The sequence below is a fragment of the Caloenas nicobarica genome, chromosome 15 (assembly GCF_036013445.1).
Source record: "Caloenas nicobarica isolate bCalNic1 chromosome 15, bCalNic1.hap1, whole genome shotgun sequence".
Lineage (NCBI taxonomy): Eukaryota > Metazoa > Chordata > Aves > Columbiformes > Columbidae > Caloenas > Caloenas nicobarica.
Window position 1 is genome coordinate 16,465,236 of NC_088259.1, and position 14,591 is coordinate 16,479,826.

The 14,591-nt window shown below is 51.2% G+C and overlaps 1 protein-coding gene across 1 annotated transcript; it reads left to right on the top strand.

The window, feature by feature from the left end:
- The first annotated feature begins 2,633 nt into the window (after nucleotides 1-2,633).
- B4GALT5 (beta-1,4-galactosyltransferase 5) lies at nucleotides 2,634-14,439 on the top strand. The gene is made up of 8 exons (XM_065645574.1): nucleotides 2,634-2,763; nucleotides 5,301-5,414; nucleotides 6,177-6,301; nucleotides 6,934-7,050; nucleotides 7,873-8,060; nucleotides 8,900-9,022; nucleotides 9,510-9,611; nucleotides 11,508-14,439. The coding sequence occupies exons 1-8, from the start codon at nucleotides 2,646-2,648 to the stop codon at nucleotides 11,653-11,655; spliced, it is 1,035 nt and encodes a 344-aa protein (XP_065501646.1). The 5' UTR covers nucleotides 2,634-2,645; the 3' UTR covers nucleotides 11,656-14,439.
- The last annotated feature ends 152 nt before the right edge of the window (nucleotides 14,440-14,591 follow it).

Below are 14,591 nucleotides of genomic sequence, written 5' to 3' on the forward strand. Positions count from 1 at the left end.
CGTCCCTGCTCCTCATTAGCCTTTAGGTTTTTGGAGAGGGAGCTGGGCAGTCTCTAACCCTCGCTGTTTGCTGACAGCTGAGGTGAGGCTGTGGTGCTGCTCTCCTGTATGAGCCCATGCCCTGCTGTGCTTCCTCGGCTTTGGAGGATGCTGTTCCCATCACTGGATGCGTTGGTTCGTGCTGCCTCCTGGTAGAGCCTCGCAGTGCTCCGCGCTGCAGCTTGCGCTGGATGCTGTCGTTTGGGCAAGATGTTATAAACGTGTCCTTAGGAACCGTGTGCCCCAAGCATCAGCCCTTAATATGTTGCCTTTGCAACCGAGGCAGAGCTGTGATCGTGGGCTGGTGAGCTGAAGGAGAAGCTGCCCAACTTCTGTGTCTCGTCGTGGTCATCTGGGAGACCTGCCCTCTGCCTGGACCGCACGGGCAGGTCGGGCCGGAGCTGCCCTGTGCGTCCTGCCCTAGACCCGAGGCCATGCCAGCCTGACTGCTTTGCTCACTTATTCACTGCTAACCTCTAGATAGCCCACTTCAACCAACTTTTTTTTTTTTTTTTTCCTTCTTCTTCCCCAGGGACTCCCATTTCTGCAATTCCAGGTTGGCAGCTGCCTGGCAAAGCTGGGGATGCAGTGGGGTGGGATGCTGGAGATGCTGGGGCTGGACCACTGGTGCAGCTGCAATGTGGTTTCATGCTGATTTCTGAGCAGTAGATGAATCCCGGTGTGAGCGTATGAAGGTTTTGGGGCTGGGTGTGAGGAATTGCAGCTACATTTGTTTCTAGCCTGTGGTGCCACATCAAAATGCCAGCTTTTCCTTGAGCCTTATTCCCCGAGGATCTGCTAGAGTGAATTCCTTGTCTTTTTGCGCAGGAGCAGCTCTTGCTGCCTCTCACTATAATTGCCATAGGAATATCTTGCCAAGAAACTGCACCAAAGCACGTTTATTTTGTAGCTGTCACTAACCAGCCTGGTGGTTACTCTGGGTTGCAGAGCTGGTCCTGGAAGAGGCGAGTGAGCAAAGAGGGGGTTTGGGTGCAGCTTTGGCTGAGGCAGCTCCTGCTTGTTGCTGGCTTAAGGTGCCATCGCTGGCTCCACCGCAAAGGGTGCCTGTATGGAAAGGCAAGAGGCTGGAAATGGGCCTTTTAAATTGCATTTCAAGCCATTTGGTTGCCAAGCACTTACCGCAGCCAACCCCCATCTTGCTGAAAATCTGGCTGGGAGATCGGCTGGGCACAGGCAGCACCCGGGCATGGTGTGGGGGCTCTGGGCATGGGCTGGGGCTCCAGTGGCCTTTCAAATATTTACTTAGATGCACAAAAACAAAATACCGTTGGGATTGGGAAATGCATCTGGGCAGCCTTTCTGGAGGCTGACTCAGTGTGTGGGTGTAAATGGGGAAAGCGGGGCAGGCAGACCGGGGTGTGTACGGGTGGGAGGTGTTTGGGGGGACCCTTGCTCTCCCATAGCAGTACCCCCTCTGGGATGCCCTATCTAACCTGTGCTCCCGGTGACTGCAGCGATGACTGTACCTTCCTGGCACTGGCAGCCGACTGTTTCGGGCTATTACAACTTGTGATGTGCCTGCTGTAGAAAACAACGTGTCTGTTAGGGGTGTCTCCCGGTGACATGTTGTCAGTCGCTGCCCTCTATGCAGGGTCTGTGTCGTTTACTTGGCCTGCTGCCCTCTTCATCCTTCCTGGAGTGTCTTTTGGCCTGTTTTGTTTTTTTATTTCTTTTTTTTTAATTACTAGTGCAGAATTTGCCTTCTAGATCTCCCTGTCTCTCTATATTTGAATCAAGATTTTTTTTTTTTTCCCCCCTTCGTTCTTAAGCCTAAAACTTCCCTGCAGCAGGGCTGTGGCTGGCACTGCGGTGCAGAGCGGTGCTGTCCCCACGGGTGGCTGTCCTGCTGTCCCCACGGCACTGCTGGTGACGCAGGGCTGTGCTTGCTGCTGTTTGCTTTGGGGCCCGTCCCTGCCAGCACCAGGTGTCAGCTTAAACTGAAACCCAAGCAGGCTCAGCCTGAGCCGTGCCAGGGCACGGGGTCAGTGGGAAAGGAAGGGTGGGGGGAAGAAACCTGGCTGGGGGGGCTGGCCCTGGGGACACAGGGGACTTGTGTTGCAAAATGCTGCCTGCTCTGGGACATATGGATTGCTGGTGGGCTCAGAGACTGGCAGTGGGATGTTTTTTGTGGTGCCCATTGAGGAACCTTTGCCAAGTGTCAACCCTTGGTGCTGCACAGTCTGGGAACGAATGCCCTTCTCCAGGTGTGCATCTTAGTTTCCTGTTATAATGATATTTCCTAATGAAACCTCCCTACCTAGGCAGCAAAAGGTACTGTTGTTTGAGCTGCAATGCTGCATGACAGTCTGCATTGTCAGGTCTAGCTGGGTGTGCTCCCCTCATTAACCAGCCGGGTTTCCAGACATGCCTTACGCCTCCGCTTCCCAACTGCGTGCCCTTCCCAGCTCCCATCGGGCAACCGGGGCACGTGCGACCTGGGGATCCTCTGGGCAGGAGGGAGCTGAAACCAAGCAGAAGGCTGGGAATGGTTCCAAAAGACACTTATTTCCCTTTCCTACAAAAGGTGATGCTCATAGAAATTTTTTTAATTTTTTTCCTCCCTGGCAGTGAACACCTACCTCTTCATGATGCAAGCCCAAGGCATCATGATTCGTGAAAACATGCGAACAATAGGAGCTCAGGTGTACGAGCAGGTGGTCCGCAGTGCCTATGCCAAGAGGAACAGCAGCGTGAATGACTCAGGTATTTCTTGAATAATCGTCATTTTGATCAAAGATTCCATTTCCATTGGAAATTGAGTTGAACTGAACCACTCTCTCTCGAAGGTATTAATTTATGCTGGTAAATGCAGGGTAGGAACTCTAACTGGCTTATTTTATTTTTATATGTAAAAACATCTGCATTATATAAAATAAAAATACATATTATATATAGAATTACTGTATATATATAAAAATTGTATTGATATGTATACAAAAACTATTCCAATGCTTCTAACTTGTATAAGGGCTGAAAATCTTGAAAGACCTCAAAAGATGGGATATTGAGCCGAAAATCTCTTTGCTTTCCAGGAATTCAACTTGTTAGCTTCAACTGTTCTGAGGGTAAACACTTTCAAATTTCAGTTGGAGGATCAGGTTTCATATTTAAAAAAAAAAACTTCTTAGATGCATGCGTGCACAGAGCCCTGGCTCCCTGCACGTGGAGGAGCCTGTGCTCATAAGCTTCACTCTTCCCATGCAAGGATGAACTGAGATGACTTGGCTGGAGATCTGCCACAAATAATATATTGTACTTTGGGCAGAATGCCGGAGCGGAGTTGCAGGCTCCCACTCCCAGGCTGCTTATAGTCTGTAATACAGAGCTGATAACAGGGTTACAAGTTTTGGTGTAAACACGGTACAGCAGAAGCACAAATGCACATGGCCGGGTGTAAGCCATGGTGAGGCATTGCCTTCAGGCTGGTGTGACATTGAGCGTGTACCTTCCCTGGTGACGTGTCCCCGGTGCCTCCCGCTGGTCTCGGTTCCCAGGTGCGGCTGGCATCAGGCTGCAGCCGTCACGCGGAGTTCGGCTCAGCTCCTCTGCTGCAGGGGTTCGTCAGCAGGGGCTGACAGAGTTTTAAAAGGCAAGATTATTTCCTTATTTTATATATATATATATAAAAGCTGTGTCCCTGCCTCCCAGCCCTGCAAGGAGTGGGTGGTGTGGCTGCTGGCTCAGCTGTACTCTGACTGGGGATGGGCACGGGAGGGGAATTATCAACTTGCACAAGAGATCGACACCTTGGGTCACCTCCTCTCCCTGCCGAAGCCAGCCAGGGCTGCCAGCCTGGGCTATTTTTAAGGCTGGAAATATCAAGTAAAGCAGACACAGGGTGAGGAAGTAGCTGATCCTCGGGAGGAGGAGGGTTAGACGCTGCGCCGCTGCGGCTTGCGGCGATGGGAGCCTTCGTCCCGCTGCGGTCCCGGCTGCCGTGCTCGCTGCAGCCCTGGGGGCTCCGAGCCCTCCAAAAGCCTGTGCTCCTGCCATCTGCTGCAGACGGGGAAATGGCTCCTAGATTAGCAGCAGCAATGCCAGTACCACTGCTTCTGAAATCACTGGCATTGCTTGGGCCTCAGGTCCATCCCAGCTCTGCAGGAGTGGGCTGATACCCCTCCTGCCCGGAGAGCACCGGCTGCGAGGACGGTTTTAATGTATACAAGTGCTATACACAGTCCTTGGGTGACCTTCCCTCGCAGGCAGGTCAAAGCAGATGCATGACGGATGGTGGTGACATCTGGAAGGCACGTGGTGCTGTGGCCACAAGGATTATATTAACACGGGGATCAGTGTCTTCCCTCCCTGGCTCTGCTCTCGGGTGCCCGGGTGGGTGGCGCTGCCTGGTTAGTGCGTCCTCGCCGCAGCACTGCGGGCAGCGTGAGGGCCGGGAGAGCAGCATCCTCCTGTAGCACCTGGTGCCTTGCTACGGGCAGGGAACTTTTTCTGGTGCCTAAAACAAAGGTCGTGCTTGGCTAAAGTTGCCTTATGCAAAGCTGGTGACTTCACTGTGGAAAGCAGAAGTTGGTGGTAATGTAAAAACCTCCTTAAAACACCTGCAGGCGTAGCAGGCTGGAGGGTCTTACCCAGGAGGTAAAAGGACACAGGGGAGTGTGGGGGCTGCAGAAATGTGCCACGCTGGGCACTGCCGTGACCTGCTGGGGTATGGGGGCTCCTCTACTCTTGCATGATGCAAGCTGAAGGAAGGGCTGTGTGTAATTTGATAGTTTTTTATTGATCCTTTGAGGACAGGAGGCAGGATTTCCCTGTGCAGGCTGCTATGCTGACAGTCCTTGCTGGCACTGGGGGCTTCCCTCTCTGAGCCCGCGGTACGAAGGGACCCACTGGAGGACTGCGACCCCTCTTGCTGTGCCATGGCCCTTCAGGGACAAGGTGCTGAGTAGCTTTTCCGTCCAAGGGCCATGTGCTCCTTCATTTTGAGCTGTTTGTGATACCTGAAGGTGGTGTTCGTGAATCCTACTCTGACCAGAAAACACTGTTTTCTTTGGCACAGCCTTGTTGAAAGTAGCTGAAGCTGCTCCAGCCATCTCGGAGCCACCCGCCCCAGGATGGGGACAAGCATCCAGCCGTGTTGCGAGTTGAAGACTCATCCCCAGTGCCACTGGGGACATCCCCAGCTGCGGGTGGCTTTGGAGTCTGCTTGCAGGGGCACAGGGAAGTGGCCGGAAAATACAAAGACCTGCAACTCAAGCTTTTCTTTTTGTATTTTCCTTCCCCAGATTATCCTCTTGATCTGAATCACAATGACACCTTTCTACAAGCCACAACGTTTCTTCCTGAAGACTTTACCTACTTCCCCAACCACACCTGTCCTGAGAGGCTCCCTTCTATGAGTGAGTAGCATCCTGACAGCTCCATGCCCCAATCCTGCTCCCTGTGGCTTTGGAGGGCACATCGTGGTGTTCCCTGGAATGGAGTGCTGTTTGGAGTCCCATCACCTCCTGGGAAATCATTGTTTACCATTCACACAAATTAATCCCTGCTATGTCGGAGGCATGTATCCCTTCCGAAGCAGGAGCCCATCGCTTGGCAAACACAAACAAAGGAGGGATTGTGTGCTGGGAGCTGGCGGAAGGGCTCAGGCAGCCCTTTTCCAGGGACAGCGGTGGCTTCCTTGCTTCTTGGCTGCGCTGCTGGTCCCAGCCCTGAGCCGGGCAGGGACTGGTGTGGGAGGAACGCTGGAGCCCCCAAGGGAGCTGCAGCTGGAAAAAATGCTTCCCCCAAAGCGATATTGCAGTGGAAAATTGAGCTTTTGGGGGTAAATGTTTCCTAAGAGGGGGAACTGCTCTCTGCTGAGGTGTGGGGTTTGGTGCCTGCTGGAAACCTGTATGAAGCCGCAGGGGATGCCCTGATGCTTCTGGGTCTCTGGAGAGCTGCACCCACCAGCAGCCATGGAGGCTGAACAGAGCCCAGCCGCTGAAGGGATGGAGGTGTTACCAGTCACGCCAGCAGCATTTCCTAATCAGTTTTGTTGGCATTTGAGGACAAGAGGAGGCTGCCTGCATTCAGTGCTGGGGACAGCAGGCAGGGATGCAGCAGAACCCCCCCATCCAGGACCAGCGGTTCCTGACCCCCTCCTCTGCTTGTCTCCACAGAGGGCCCCATCGATGTAAATATGAGCGAGATCACGATGGAGGATATCCACCAGTTCTTCGCAAAGGACCCTTCCATCAAGCTGGGAGGCCACTGGAAGCCGAGCGACTGTTTGCCTCACTGGAAGGTAACCGGGGAGCTGGGGAGCCCTGTGTCCCTGCTGGGCGCGGTGGGATGGTGTTAACAGGAACATCTCTGATGTGCTGCAGCTCCAGAGTAATGAGTATAAGGATCTTGGAAATGTGGGGCTGCAGCGCTTGGGGGAGAACTGCTGAGCTCAGGGGCTGTTTTAGTGACGCAGAAGTCAGCTCTGAGTTTCTGCAGGGACTGCTAAGGAGTGGGACAGGGAGCTCGCCCTGTCTGGGGTGGCACTTGACCTGGCGAGGCAAGGTGGTGGCATCACTGGGGACTCCCATCTACGGAGACTGGGCTGGCCCAGGGCAGCGTAGCAGGACCCGTCCCCTTTCCTGCTGTCCCCAGCGCTGGGCAGAGGCAGTGAGCGGGGGGCTGCTGGTCTCCTATTCAAGGTTATGTTGAATTTCCCCAAAGCAGCAATTCAACAAAAAGTGGACAAGCAGTCCATGTCGTGGGGGTCGGAAGGGTTTCGGGCCGTTGAGCCCTACATGGAACAGCTGAGATGCCGTGTTTGGTGCTGCTTCCTCCCTGTGGCACCAGCCAGTCCTGCTCCCCGGCCGGGGGCCAGTTGGTGGCGGGAGCTGCTGGTGCGGTGGAGTAAGAGCCGTGTCCTCTCCCCGTCAGGTGGCGATCCTCATCCCATTCCGCAATCGATACGAGCATCTGCCCGTCCTCTTCAGACACCTTATTCCCATGCTGCAGCGGCAACGTTTACAGTTCGCGTTTTACGTTGTGGAACAAGTGAGTGAGCCCCAGGGTGGTCGGGGCAGCAGCTGCTGGGGTGTGGACGCGCCGCACTAGAAATGCGTCAGCAAGAGCTGCAAGCGTAGCTCTGCCCCCTGTCCCGAGGCATTTACCTGTCAGATCACATCATTTAAAGGTTTGGGGTTCACGTTGCAATGTTTAAGTTGTCTCATTCTACATAGAAGTGGCACCGCTGAGAGGCATGCCCAAAAATTACTGCTTTTACGAAAAAACAATAGAGATTCAATTTTAAAAAATACTATATTGGAGGGGAGATTTTAAAAGACAACTTTGAACCAGGTATTTGCTGTTTGAATAATGCTGTGTTATTTTTTTTGTATCTCTGTAGTAGTTCTAGGGAGTGTTCCCTAGGCACGGGAATGGCCTGACCAGAGTTATGCATTTCTTATGTGGGCACTAATCTGAGAGACTTTCATGACTGTAAAACATAAGACTGTAATTTGTGTGTGTGAACCTGTCACTTAAGGTACTTGGCTTCCTCCACCCAGTAAATATACCTCATACTTTGCTCTCCTTCCTTTATCTTAAAAAGATGGATCAAAATAATTTGTTCAATTTCCACCATCCCCCCAAGTATCTAATAGCTTTAACATCTTTATTTTAACTCCTGTATGGTAGATTAAATATTTAAGTCTTGGTTCATCTTACCAGTCTGTCTGTTCCAGTACATCACTTTGTTTTGCACAACCGATGTGGGAGCTGGTTGCCCTCTGTGGTTTTCTAGATAAGACTGAGAATGCACATGCGGAGCACGAACCGCATGGGGCTCCCCTTGAGAAGGAATTCTCCCTCCCCTAGGCTGGAAACCAACCCTTTAACCGCGCCATGCTCTTCAACGTTGGCTTTCGGGAAGCAATGAAGGATTTGGACTGGGACTGTCTCATCTTTCACGATGTGGACCACATACCAGAAAATGACCGTAACTACTATGGGTGTGGACAGATGCCGAGGCACTTTGCAGCCAAGCTGGATAAGTACATGTATCTGTAAGCACTGCTCTTCCTCTGCGCTATCATGATAGATAAGGAACCACTGTTAAGTTAGGTTTTTTTAAAAGGCAAAAGGTAAATCTCTGTTTGCTTCCCATGCGTTGTACGAAGTGTGCGCTTGCACAGGTGGCCAAAAAGACCACCAGCATCCTGGCTCGTGTCAGAACTAGTGTGGCCAGCTGGACCAGGGCAGTGATTGTCCCCCTGTGCTGGGCACTGGTGAGGCCCCACCTCGATCCTGTGATCAGTTTTGGGCCTCTCGTGATGGGAAAGACCTTGAGGTGCTGGAGCGAGTTGAGAGAAGGGAACGGAGCTGGTGAGGGGCTGGAGCACAAGTGTGACGGGAGCGGCTGAGGGAGCTGGGGGTTCAGCTGGAGAACAGGAGCTGAGGGGAGACCTTCTGATCTCTGACCTGCCTGAAAGGAGCTTGGAGCCAGGGGGGGTCGGGCTCTGCTCCCCAGGAACAAGCGCCAGGACCAGAGGAAACGGCCTCAAGTTGCGCCAGGGGAGGTTCAGATTGGATATTAGGAAAAATTTCGTAATGAAAGGGGTTGTCGGGCATTGGAACAGGCTGCCCAGGGCAGCGGTGGAGTCACCATCCCTGGAGGGGTTGTGAAGACCTACAGATGAGGTTCTTAGGGACATGGGTTAGTGCCAGTGTTGGGTTAACAGTTGGACTTCCTGATCTTGAGGGTCTCTTCCAGCCAAAATTATTCTATGATTCTAAGTAAACATGAGAAGAAATAGCATCCTCGCAGCTCGGGCTTTCCCTGTGGCACGTGGGGGGGAGCTGCGGCGCTGGCAGGCTCTGCCCTCACCCTCTCTCTCCTGCTCAGGCTCCCTTACAACGAGTTCTTTGGTGGGGTGAGTGGCCTGACTGTCGAGCAGTTTCAGAAGATCAACGGTTTCCCTAATGCCTTCTGGGGCTGGGGCGGTGAAGATGACGACCTCTGGAACAGGTACAGGCTTGGCTCAGCCAGCATCCCTGATGTCTGCTCTGACGGTGGCTCTGCAAGCCGAGCTTTGCACATGCTGGGCAGGACGCGTGGTCACCTCCAGCCAGCGCTGGCCTCGCTTCTCCCAGCCTGGGGAAGATCCAGCCCGGCTGCGGTGGCTCGCTGGGAACGGGCGGTAGGTTGGAAGCAAACAGCGAAGCGCCGGTTGGGAAACGACTGGCTCTGTGTGCGATATCCCACGCTGCTGAGGTCAGACTGCTCTTGGCTGAGCTGAAGCCTTGAGGTGCTGAACGCCTTGTGACTTGCCCAGAGCCCAGGCTGGAGTGGAGAGGTTTGCATAGCTTATCTGCAGGGTGGGAAGGCAAGAGCTGCTCTGAGAGCCCCAAGCGCGCTCACTGTGCAGCCCTGGCAAGCACAGCAAAGGCAACAGTTGATTTTTTGTTTTGTTTTGTTTTAAAATTTATTTTATTTCTTCCCTCTCTAAATGCAGAGTACAGTACGCAGGCTACTCGGTGACTCGGCCAGAAGGAGACACAGGAAAATACAAGTCAATTCCTCACCATCATCGGGGAGAAGTGCAGTTCTTAGGAAGGCAAGTTATTTTTTTAAATTTTGTTTTTAATGATTCCAAAGCCCTCCGCAAAGTGTCTGTACCAGGTACAAGGCTCCTTGCAGCTGTTTGAGGGCAGTAACAGCCTTAACTCATGAAGGCTACTAACTGCGGGAGATGAAGGAGGCAGAGCATTGCCCAGATTCCCCCGGTATGTTTTGTACCCTGCACCCCCACAATGAGGGGTCCTCACTTTGTGGCTGTAGCTGCTTTGGATGCCATTGAAAAGGGGAGTTGTCATCATGGCAGGCTGAAGGCTTGTCCTGTGCCTTGAAGGGGATGTTCCTAAAGGGGTGGCGGCTGCCAAAAATCAGAGCTGCTGTGTTTCTGGCAGAGAAGTGTTGAAGGAGGCAGTGCTCAGCCTGCAGAAGGCAGAGAGCAGGGTTCAGGGTTTTGAGTCAGGAGGTGGCACTCACACTGTTTTCATCCTATGATGGCTGCTGGCGGAAGGGGCAGTAAGGAGGGTTTATGTTGCAGACACCACTTGAGCTATCTACTGGTTTCTTTTTACAGAAGATTCATTTTTGGAGATGTTTCCATTTGAGGCTATGTCATCTTTAGCCCTACTTTTCATTTCTGTGTCGGACAGAATGCAGGCAGTAAGAGATACTTCTCTTCTTTCACTCTTGAAAAAGAGAAGTCTGTTTCAGCTTAAAAAGCCATATTTAGTCAAACCCTTGAAGCGTGAAGGGTCGGGAGTGCTGTGGGATTGAGCTGTTGTTTCTAGTGCTTCCATGGTCGTCTCCTGGCCCCAGTTCAGGGTCCGCAGGAGCTGGGGGTCGGTGCTGCAGGAGGGGGGATCTGTGGTGAGGATGGGCAAGGCAGAGCTTTGCCCAGGCGAGGCTGATACCCAGCTGCTGAGCACGGCTGTGTCTGAAGCCCCAGCCTAGGCCAGGCTTAGCGATAGATATCTTCAGTGTCCCGCCTCCAAAATCTCTGCTTCCCTCTGCTCTGCACTGACCTGCAGGCAAGGACTAACTGCTGCCATCCGAAAGCCACTGGGGCTTCTCCCACCTGAGCAGGGTGCAGGGGGACCCAACAGTTTCACCGTGGAGGAGGAGAGCGTTAATCAGGATGTTAAGTGTCTTGCCCATGTCCTGATGCTGTGACTGAAGCCAGTTGTGGCACTTCCTTCTTCACTCTCTACGCAGCATCTTCCTCCTGGCACATCCCTCCCCTGGTGTCTGTTCTGTCCCCAGGGCTCAGCCGCAGCTCCTGCTCACCCTGGTGCTGCCAGGCCCCCAGCACTGTGCTGCAGAAACTCAGTATCCTCTGCTGCTGAGATGTTTCTGCTCATTTTATTTTTTCCCTCCCACCTTTAGCCCTTATATCTCATAATTGATCGAGGCTATTTTTGTGCACCAGCTGCAGTTTCCTTCCCTAAACCATCATTATTCTAGTTTTACTTCCTCAACGCCATCCCTTGGACTAAAGCCATTTAGTTCTGCTCTTGTTTGTGGTCCAGTTTCTTAAAAATGGAAAAAACCACATCACCCATCAGCTGCTTTTCTCCAGGATGTTTTGGCTGGTGAGGGCTTGGCAGGACCCCCTGAGCTCGGTCCCCTCCTGGGAATGGGACCTGTAGGTTTGGGGCAGGAGCTACAGGTTGTTTTGACAGATGGGTGCTTGCTGGTGGCACAGAGAGCATTTTGCACTTCTTCAAGTGATGGTCTGTAATTTTCTAAAGTTTGGGATATTTCCTGATATAGAATATAGAAAATGTGACGGTTATCTTTATTTAAGGGCTCAGAAATTTGTTGTTTAGTAGCTGTTGCTGGGACCGACTGTTTTAAGGGTGTTGGAGTCGCACTGGGAGGACATTGTAGGGCTCTGAGGGATACGTGGAAGTGACACTGGCCTCTGGTTCTCGTTGCGCAGGTACGCCTTGCTGAGGAAGTCAAAAGAAAGGCAAGCCCTGGATGGCCTCAATAACTTGAACTACTTTCCAAACGTCACGTATGACGCCTTGTATAAGAACATCACTGTTAACCTGACACCAGAGCTGGCTCTGGTGACCGAATATTAAGAGAAGAAAATAACGCTCTGCCCTTCACCAAGAAAGCACCACACTAGACTTTCTTTTATAAGGGTTATCAAGGACAAGCAACACTTTGGCTAATGAAGGATCACAGTATTTTGGAGAATAAGGCTGAAAGTGCACGCACAAATTGCCCTAGCTGTACCAATCCAGCCCGATACTCGTGCAGCGAGCTCAGCAGCCTCTTTCTTTTTTTTCTGCCACCTGCTTTCTGGGTTTCAGGACAACGATTCGACCTGCTGCTCTCGTCTCCACATTCCTCCTCCAGCAATCTCCAACGCCGGGACTTGTCTCAGATGTGCTTTCTCCTCCAGGAACCGGCTCAGCTGAGGGACTCTGGCTTCTCGACAGCAAACGTTGGGAGCAATTCGCTCAGCAACTGCCCTGGTGGGAGATCGAATGACTTCTGATACCATTCTTCTATGTCTGTGCAGTTTTTTAAATGACCTGCTTGAAGTATATATAACAGAATCGCTTCTTAAAGAAGTGTAAGTGTAAATATCCCGTGTAAATTGCCCCTTTTTATTTTTCTCTTATGGCTCAAATCCAAGCTAGAGGTTTACATACAGTCACTCATTTTAGTCCTGAATTCTGTAAACACTTGTGTGTGCATCACTGTACTTGTGCAAGGTGTTCCCTTTTAAGCCAGTGAGACTGCTGGTGTGATTTAAGTTGTGCATAGGCAGAGATGTTTGTGGGACGGGGCCCTAAGCCTCCCGATGTAGCGGATGAGAAATACAGCCCTGTCATCACTCGTTCCAGAAACCGCAGAGGTGGACTTTTCCAGGGAGAGTGAGGAGATGGGAATATTTATGGAAAAACTCCCCTTTCTGTCATTTTTTGCAACATGGTGTGCACATGAATCCAAAAGCTTGCCTGTTGCTCTCTGTCTTACTGATGGCAAGTGTGAGCTTGGCAGATGCTCCAGAGCTCTCATCCACGCTGCAGCGGGAAGCACAGCCCCCGGGCCAGTTGCCCCGGACCAGCAGCACCCTGCGGTCACTCCTGCAATGTGACAGTACGGTTCGGGAGGTGATTTTACGTTGTATTTATTGTGCGAATCTAGCAGCACGCTGAGGTGCTGTCAGTCGGAGCCAGGTCGTGCACTTGGCTCTGGCCACGGGCGCCTGGTGGCACTTGCACAAGCCCAGCTGGTGGGGAGGTTGTCGCAGGTGAGTGAGGGAAATGAAGGACACATGAATCAAGCTCATGAAAATATGAGGACTGGGAACCGGAGAGCTTGGGCCGATGCCCCATCCGAACTGGAGTGCCCCCTCCCTTCTCCCATGTGGTGCTGGGGCAGGCTGGGTCCCAGCGCTCCCCGCGGACACCCAGTCCGCCCCGCGCCCGCACCTTCGCTGCTACTGGACCTCTCTGACTTAAAACTAAATACATTGGGGGTTGCTTTTTAATTTGTATTTATACATAATGGTGGGTACTTAACCTCCAAAGTGCTTTAACTTTCTTTTTATTGCGTTGTTTGCCTTCGGTTTCCTTATCATAGTTTACATTGTTTTCTCGGTTCCGTGGACGTATGATCCCCATACGCATCTGTTGTGGGTGTGACCGCCCAGGGCATTCCTAACCTGTATCCAGAAGACGTTAGTTTAGAAAACACGCGTTCTTGTTGTGTAGATCTTATCGGCTGGTATGAGAGGACAGCGAGCCTGCCCTTGAGAAACGCTGATAAGTTTGTAACTTAGGTTTAAAGTCTTGGAACTTACATGTGCTTTAAACTCACTTCCCGAGGGGATTCAACCTGGTTATTTATAGACAGAAGTGAGGATTTGCTTTTTACGGCGCATATAGCAATAAAGACTTTTGCTTCTGAATCTCGGATCTCTAATTCACGTGGACCCTTTTCAGATGCTGAACCCGCATTTCCCTGCCCCTCTTTTCGTTCATCTTGAGACCTTGCTAGAAATCTGTCTTTGTTTAATGGTGCTTCAAACAAGGAATGTATTTCACAGAGTCCAAGTTCACTACCCCAGGAATCATGCATGTGTGTGTGAGTAGGTGTTAAACTACCTTAGTCGGGATCCTCAGCCTTTGATGTGTACCTGACACCCATCGCACCTTGTGTTGAACAAAAAGCCGTTACCTTTGCTCAGAAATGCACTCTATGGTTGGCACAAAAGGGTCCATCCCCCCCAGCAGCATCCCTCTTCATAGTTCCTTTGTTCTAATCACATCGATTTATTTTTTTTTTTCCCTTTCTAAAATGTGGAATATCTGAAAATGTGCACTGTTAATCTTACCTGCTATGTCAAATACTGTATAGTAAATGTAACTGTTAAACATACTGTCAAACGCATGTGCTGTTATGGTGTAAAAATTCTCGTATTAAGGAGAACTTGTACATATTCTGGCAGCTGAAATTCAACAAGGCCACTCGTTCGCCCCTTCTATGTCAACACAGTTGGTCAGCCCTGCTGGAGGGCAGGTCCTGCTCGATGCTGATTTTTTTTTTTTTTTTCCTTTCAAATGAGCCATGTGGATTTTATTTGCAAAACTATTTATTGACAGTTCATTACTTGTGAAGTTCTGCTTCTCTAAGGAAGGTACCACCTGAGCAACAGCCACGTGCTTCGAGTCGCTCACCGTCAGGAGTGACTTTAAACTCTAAAGTAGCTTTCCATCGTCATGGCTTTTGAGCTTACTGTTATGTTTTTAAGAGGTGCCAGGGGGACATTTTTGCACTGAAGACTAGTGTTTTAAAACACACACACACACTTCTCAGCAAAAGCAATCCTTTGTGTCATTACATTTATTTACCCATGTGTTTGTACATTTTTGTATTTGTTAATTTATGAATGATTTTTTTCAGTAAAAAAATACATATTCAAGAACAAAGATTGCAGTGGTTGTTCTTTTTTATAGGAGGCCAGGGTGCGCTTTTTTCACAGGAGGTGGGATCTGTAAGC